The sequence below is a fragment of the Xenopus tropicalis genome, chromosome 4 (genome assembly GCF_000004195.4).
Source record: "Xenopus tropicalis strain Nigerian chromosome 4, UCB_Xtro_10.0, whole genome shotgun sequence".
NCBI classification, from domain to species: domain Eukaryota; kingdom Metazoa; phylum Chordata; class Amphibia; order Anura; family Pipidae; genus Xenopus; species Xenopus tropicalis.
In genome coordinates this window covers 41,262,354-41,270,368 of record NC_030680.2, presented here as the reverse complement: position 1 = coordinate 41,270,368, position 8,015 = coordinate 41,262,354, and the positions used below count along the sequence as shown (strand labels likewise).

The following is an 8,015-nucleotide window of genomic DNA, read 5'->3' as shown; positions in this document are numbered from 1 at the left end:
AAAAAATAGTCAGGAAACAATAATATATATTTAATCTGTAGTCAGGCATTTGGATTAGCATCAATAGATGGATTAGAGCAAAAGCAAGTTGGATCTACTGCAGTAAGATGGTGGCAGCAGGGTTGGGCAATTCAGAAAGGCAGATCTAACTTCAAAAGTGTATATATTGAGGAAAAAACCTGGCACCATATTTGAACTACTCTAGAGGTAAGTAGCATATGGTTAACTTTCATTCTTTAAGTGGCCACCTGCAGGCAGATTTCAATCCCCTACAACTCCTCCCTAGTTGTAGACAGGAAAAAAACCCAAAAGGAAATAGAAACTCATGCAGAGTTTCTAGTACCCCAGTATACAACTGGGATTTTCCAACTTTTGAAAAAATTAAAGGGGGACATAATTAACTGTTTTGCATTGTCTATCTATACCCACTTTGTAGCCAAACCCAGAAAATACCATGTTACAAAGTTGTGAGTCTGCAATGGGCCAGCAAAAAAATGATTTTTTAAGGGGCTATCTGGGACCTCTGGCTGGGGACAAAATTTGTTGCTGTTAGGCCCTTGGTTAACAATTTCACTGACGTTTTCCATAAAAAAAAATCCAGTATATGGTGTGCAGTTTTGGTTTCCAATGCTCAAATGGGATATTATTGAATTAGTGAGTCCATAGAATGGTAACTAAGCTGGTAAAGAGTATGGAAAGTTAAGAAGAAAGACTGGGTGAGTTGGAGTTGTTTTTGGTGGAGAAATGGTGTTTATGGGGGATATGATAATTATGTATAAATATAGGCAGGGGCCATATAATAATCTCTCTATTTACCAGTAGGGCCTTCCAGCAGACACAAGGGCATCCATTCCGATTAGAAGAAAGGGGGTTCCATCTAAATATTCAGAAAGGGTTTGTTACAATGAGCATACCCCCCCCCCCCCCCCCCGATTTTTATGGCGCATCCCGCTGTCCCAGATCGTTCCATGAATGTCCCGCATTGCGGGTTGGGCCCCGTGCGTACGTGTGACGTCATTACGCACGGGGCACAACCTTATAAAAGGGCCTGGCACCGCCGCATAAGGAGAGAAGCCGCAGATGAAGGCGGAGCTCCTATGGGGGGCAAAACTGGTACATAGTTATAACTCACTTATAACTGACTGCTTTCTCTCTATATTTGTATTTTAATGTAGGAGTTGCTATATTGTTTTCCTTAGGTCGTCCAGTATGTGGGTATAGCGCATTTGCGTCTGATCCCACCATTTCATCTATATAAAAGGAGTATTTTTTTTTTAAATGGGGTGTGGTAAGTGCGCACACCAAATCTTTTTGTCCCTCTTTTCATTTTTCAAATGTTGGGAGGTATGCAATGAGAGCTGTGCAGTTATGGAAATCTCTCCCTGCATTGTACTGGCTGATACATAAAAAAAAAAAGCTTTAAGAAGGGGTTGGATGGCTTTTTTCAGTAAGTGAGTGGTTGGTCGTGGAGTCAGGAAGGAATTTTTTCCCTCTTTTTACCCAAAGTGACTGTTGCTTCACAAGGCCAGAGTGTAAGGATCTGTATCAATGGCAGAACAACTTAGTTAGGACCAGAGAAAATGAAGAGTAAAAAATGACTTCTGCTCAATTTTACCCATTATCTTGTCATAATTTAGATTTTGTTCTGTCCCTTAATTATGAGAAAGCTCCCCCTTTTTGCATATAAATCCTGGCACCCTCCAGCGACCCACTGAAAAAAGCCTAAAATGTTAAATTACTTTAGTTGAATTTTACCAGTGTTCTCCTAAATTAGCCAGCGTCAAAACTCTGGCCCTTGTTTGAACAAAATATACTGTGTCCTTCCCAATACCAAAAAAACGAAGATTACTTAATTTCACCTAAAAAAAAACACTCCTTCCCTTTTCGGCAAATTGGAAAAAAGGCTCTCTCATGGCAACAGGTACTGACAGCAAACATGACATGTTATTTATTAATGTATGTTCCCCACCACTGAACATAAATAATAACAATGCAGACATACTGAGACTGGTGGCTGCTGGCATCACTTCTCCGTGTTCCCTGACAAAGCAGCTTCTAACTGTATAACATTGAAATGCACAGTCCATTTCCATCAATCTGCCAAGTCGGCTGCGTTATGCGTCGCTACGTTATGCGTCACCGCGTTACGTTTAGTTGTGACGCCCAGTCTCGCGAGATGAGACTTGTGACTTCGGGATTTCCTGTAGAACAGGAGCCGAAAAGCTTGCAATTCATGGCATGTGTAAGTAACGATCTGTGTAAAGCCGAGCAGGACTGTCGGGCAGTAGGGAGAAGTTATGTTAATTACCACAGAACGGTGTAGACAATCATAGCAGCTTAACGTGCACAAAGTTCTGCAGCAAGTCACTAACATTTTGCCCACTTAAAATAGATTTCAAATGGTAAGATTGTTGGGAAACAAGTAAAAAGCTGTGTGGTATAGACGAAGATCCGTGTAATTTGGTTAGAGTGGTGTATCACCATTTTAACATTGATTTGAATTATGTTTACGGTCAGATTTGATAAAATCAGATAAATCTCCATTTTGGTATTTGAACTCGGCTGTTTGGCATTGGAGTTGGATGTGGAATATCTGACTAATTACAAACACGGCGCAAAAACCCTTTATACATTTCAGATGAATGCAGTGACAGGTCCCAAAGGCTGGCAGAAACTGTGCAGAAACTAAAAGATATATAGAAACGTTGTCTCTGGTTCTGTGAAAAACCTTGATCCTTGCACTTTTGCAAATATTGTTAAACTGCCTAAACATTTGTATCATATTGTATATCTTGCTGTTTTGGCAAGTTAGTGTTATCAAGGGGAGCAATGCAACTCTATTGCTTAATTGCCTTTGCATAGAATTGTTTCAGTGATCTTACTTAATGCACCATTTAATGGTCTGAAGAATCCTGTGCTTTTCATTTTTTTTTTCTAGAGGTCGGAGGATTTTTTTTTCTGCTCCATAGGATTTTTATTTTATGTCTACTGGGGACCTAGATTCATGACTCCTTCTGTATTAGTTTTTTCCCCGGTGGGGATTCTTGCCATACAAAGCCTTTTCATTACAGTCTGCATCAAAACCTTATCAGTTCGGGACAGGTTTTCTAGGCTCCATGCTTTTTTCTCTTGGGGTTTCCAGTTGTGGATTTTTTTGACTTCTATGGATTTCACCTTACTTTTGAACTAACACAGGAGTGCTTGTCTCCTCTTTGCAGAAGTGTTCTAGACCTTCATCTTAGGGAAAAAATACATTTTTGTCCTAGTTGAGGTATTGTTTCTTGTTAAGGTCCTTTTCTATCTTGCAGTTTCAAATCTGGGTTCTGCTACAAGGAAGCAATCTCCTAAAAATATTTATTCACAAGATTTCAAAGCATGAGATGCTTGTATTTATTATTCTTTGACTTATGTATGTCACAGTTTCAGCCCATGGTGTGTAGACTTTAAGTTTCAGTGAGCAGTAGGTATCAAACAGCAAATGACTGTAATAATATTTTCTGTATTCTTTGGTTCCCCCCACCCTATTTAATTTATATATTACAGTTAAAAAAGGCAGCTTATTGCCTTTAACAACTTCTCTTGTGAACTGAATGTTATTCACTGACTTTGTGTTCAGTGTAGGCTGAAACCTCATGTAGGTGACACCTTGTATTCATATATCATCCATAGAAATTTAGTCTTTTAATTTTTTTTAAAATTTTTGTGTTATAGTAGGTCTTGAAGTATTCCAAAGGGGAGTCGGTTCATAACTTTCTTGCCAAAGATGAAGACCTTACCTGGCATAGGAGTTTTTGGAACTGGAAATACAGCCAGAGTTTTGATTTCACTTCTGCGAGCAGATGGCTTTAGTATTGAAGCATTATGGGGAAAAACAGATGAAGAAGCCAAAGAACTTGCAGAAGAAGTGGGAATCCCATTCTATACCTGCCATACAGATGATGTCTTACTGCACCAAGAAGTAGATTTAGTGTGTATCAGTATCCCACCCCCTCTCACACGACAGATTGCCGTAAAGGCTCTAGGTAATATACTTTAAAATATGTTACATTAGTTTGTAATGTTGCCATTTGTTTAAATGCCAAATAGTATTTATATCTTGTATCTTTTGAGTTTTCTGATTTAGTTCATTTTTAAAGTTACAAGCATAAAAAAGATGATTGAAAAGATAAAAACAAGATCTTAAAATAATACAAAAAGTCACATTGATACATTATCATCACTGCACAACAAACCTTAATTTAAAAAGATAAAGGAATAAAATCAGAATACAGATATTTGTTTCCACAGCCAGGTTACAGGTGCATTATGGTGTTTCTTGGGCCACATATAAACCACTGTGTTGGTGAGGCCCAATATAAAGTATGACAAGCCCAGTATGAGAGTTTTTTATTCGGCTCAGGCAGCATCATGATGCATCTGTAACCTGGCTCTTGAAGTGCATATGAATAGAGGCCCAAATTATAAAGGTGATTACAAAACCACTCTTTCCCTCCTTCCAACCCTTACCTGTGCATGACTAAGGCAACCCCACCACTGTCTTCCCTTCCCTACTTCTGTCTGCAGCACTGAGCATGTTGCTGTCATATTATCTTTATAATTAAGTATTCATTTAAAAAAAAAAATAACATTGTTTTTAGATTTAAAAATTGCTTTTGATAATTTGTAGCTAGCCAACGATATACAATAAATTCAAATCCTTTATCTTACTTTTGTTTGTGTTTTAGGGATTGGGAAGAATGTAATTTGTGAGAAAGCCGCCTCTTCTATAGATGCATTTACAATGGTGAAAGCTGCCCGTTACTACCCAAAACTGATGAGCCTAGTAGGAAATGCTCTGAGGTTTCTTCCTGCCTTTGACCGAATGCGCCAGCTTATCTTAGAACAAAACTATGTAGGGGAAATCCGAATTTGTGATGTACGTGTTTATGGGGGGAGTTTGCTGAGTAGCAATTACAGCTGGATCTGTGATGACCTTATGGGGGGAGGTGGGTTGCACACCCTGGGGACCTACCTGGTTGACCTCCTCACTCATCTAACAAACAAAAGAGCAGAGAAAGTCCATGGGTTTCTTAAAACATTTGTAAAGCAGAATGAGGCCATTTCTGGCATCCGGTATGTGACAAGTGATGACTTTTGCTTCTTCCAGATGCAGATGACTGGGGGTGCTTGTAGCACAGTAACTCTCAACTTTAATATGCCGGGTACTTTTGTACATGAGGTTATGGTTGTGGGATCAGCTGGGAGGCTGGTTGTACGTGGGACAGAATTGTTTGGACAGAAAAACTCTGCTTCTGAAGAAAAATTACTACTTTCAGATCCACTGACAAGGGAAATAGCAGATATCAGTGACTTTGAGAAAGTGCCTCCTCCATATCTTATGGGAATTGCACACATGGTGAAAGCACTACGTCAGTCATTCCAGGACCAAGAGGATCATAGAACTTGGGACCAAAAGCCACTGTCAGTTGCAGCCACATTTGAAGATGGTTTGTATATGCAAAGAGTGGTTGATGCTATCAAGAGGTCAAATCGTTCAGGGGAGTGGGAATCAGTGGAACTGACAAATGACGAGACAGACTCAAATCAGAATCTCTCTGAGGTTATTCAACATAACCTTTGAATTTCATTTTATTCTGTTATTGGCCATCATATTTTTTATTGGCATAATAGCACTACAATGCAGTCTTCCTATGAGTTAAACTTTCATTGCATTTTGCAGAAATGTAGAATTGTTAACTGAAAGTTACTGACATAAAACTGTTCTAAAAGTATTAAAGTCTTATGCCAACACATTTAATTTGCTGTATTTGTAGGTCTAGAATTTCTGGGCAACTTTTATTTTTTCCTAAAATCAATTTCAGATCAATATAAAACACTACTTCTCGAAATATATAGGAATAATAATCGAAATACAAATGTCAGTTTTTTGTATTCTTTTAAGAAGACAATATTGTGATATCTTTTAGTATAACATCTCCCCTCCATTACAATGTTCAGTGATGCAGAGAACAAAGCATTTGAACTCCTCAAAACATAATTATATATCATTATATTAGAGATCCTCTCTCTTCTGAATACATGCAGATTTGAGTTGTGTTGCTTTACATTTAGAAAAGTGTACAATCGGAGCATAAGTCCAACGCTTTCTTTTACTGGTAGGCTTAGCAGACAGGACAGTGTAAGAAATGCCTACCAACTCTGCCCACCCCTCCCTGTGTGGATACACATTTCCTACCATAAAGGTAAAGTGCCAATGGCCCAAAAGTCAATCAGATAAGAGAAAGGAGCAGGAGCAGTGATTTTTTTTTTCATATATTTTCTTTGTGAACGATGTATACAATTATGGTATAAATAAATATTACATCCCTGAAACAAGAATAGTAGCTGGTATAAGATACTGTTCTCAGAAAATGTAATTGTAAAGGTAAAATCTTATTTTGGCAGGAAGCCGCATAAGATGGTCTTTAAATTTAGTGTATTGTGCTTAAGTAAAGGGGATCAAAGCAGGGGGCCTGTTAACATTGTATGCATAAAATAACATGGCAGGTTCAACTATCAAAAGTACGTCTTTTTAAGCTTAGTTTGGTTGTCAGTAAATATGAATGCCACAGGTCAGCTGCACAGTATGACATGTCTATAGTTATATAATTATGTGGTATGTAGAGACCACAAAAAGAAAATGTATTGGCATTGACACTTGCTGGCAGATTTGCACCAGGTTTTTCAGGTTAGTCAGATGAGGCCTATGAGGCTTTCAAATAATCATGTATGAAAATAAAGCAAATAATATTTTCACCCCCCTTTTGCCTTCCTTTAACCAGCAGGCAAATATAATTTAAATAAAAAGGTGGAACTCCATGGAAGCAATAGTTTAGGACAGCTGTCCATCAGATTTGCAGCCTGCAAAAGTACCCCTAAGCAAACTGGCTCTGGGCCCCCTGGAGGCAGCAATGACAGGAAGGAAAAATAGGTTGTAGTAATTAAAAAGATGGATCTACATGCAGAGAACATTTTTTGCAAGCAAGTGATTTATTGGAAAGGGGGAATACCCAGGTGGTGGTACACATTGATACCAAATGACAAATTTAAAGGACAGGATGGAAATCTTTAAAATGAAAACTAGGTAAAAAGTTAAAGCCAATGACTTCCCAGGTGCTCATGCCAGATATATTACGAGTGCCTCATGCTATGTTAGGGGGGCAGGGGTAGCTTAGGGGATTCATTTGTGGCTAAAAGGTTTGTGTAGAGATTAGGGTAATTAAAAAACTGGACTGATATTAACATCAACTGCAGGCTGTTTGCTAGGGATGGCCTGCACCTCTGTAATAATGGTGCAACTAAGATAGGTAAATTAGGTTCTGGGGTGATAAGCAGTTGGGGATATCATATATGACAGGAAACACCAGAAGTTACATATACAACTTATAAAAACTGATTCTGGTAATAAAACTGATTTCTGGTAAAATCTGGAATTAAAGCATTTGATGAAAGATATGATGTCACTAGCACTGCTGAAACATGGCTGAATGCGTCACATAACTGGGCAATAAATATAGAAAGCTATTCCTTGTTTTAAATGGATAGAACAACACCCACGTCAAAGGAAGCAGCGCATGGCGAATTTTACTGTTGCGCAAATCATTTCGCCCATCCCTAGCCATAAACACTGCTGTTCTCTGTGAAAAGAAGCACTGCATTACCTTTCTTCTGTTCTGTACACATGGGATTCTGTGTCAGACTTCCGACCTTTTAGGGCACAGCATAAGCCAGAAAACGGAAGTGATGCGTTGGCGTTTCCACCGCGATTTCCTTTATTGTAGGTGGAAAGTCTTTTCTAAGTAGCAGAGATTTATTGTGGGCGGCTGATCTCCCCATGGGACATTACCCTTAATGAAACCACACTCTCAACCAGCATATTTTTACTAATGATATACTTAAAAATGTTGGGGATCAGGTTTTGAAAGGAAAATATTCAATTCTTCATTTTTTCTTCACTTCATTAAGGCTTTACAAAA

At 38.5% G+C, this 8,015-nt stretch overlaps 1 protein-coding gene across 4 annotated transcripts; it reads left to right on the top strand.

Annotated features, from left to right (window-relative positions):
- The first annotated feature begins 2,156 nt into the window (after positions 1–2,156).
- Positions 2,157–6,378, top strand: gfod2 (glucose-fructose oxidoreductase domain containing 2). Of its 4 annotated transcripts, none has more exons than XM_012961215.3 (3): positions 2,157–2,242; positions 3,715–4,022; positions 4,725–6,372. In XM_012961215.3, the coding sequence occupies exons 2-3, from the start codon at positions 3,764–3,766 to the stop codon at positions 5,618–5,620; spliced, it is 1,155 nt and encodes a 384-aa protein (XP_012816669.2). In that variant the 5' UTR covers positions 2,157–2,242; positions 3,715–3,763; the 3' UTR covers positions 5,621–6,372.
- Positions 6,379–8,015: the final 1,637 nt, after the last annotated feature.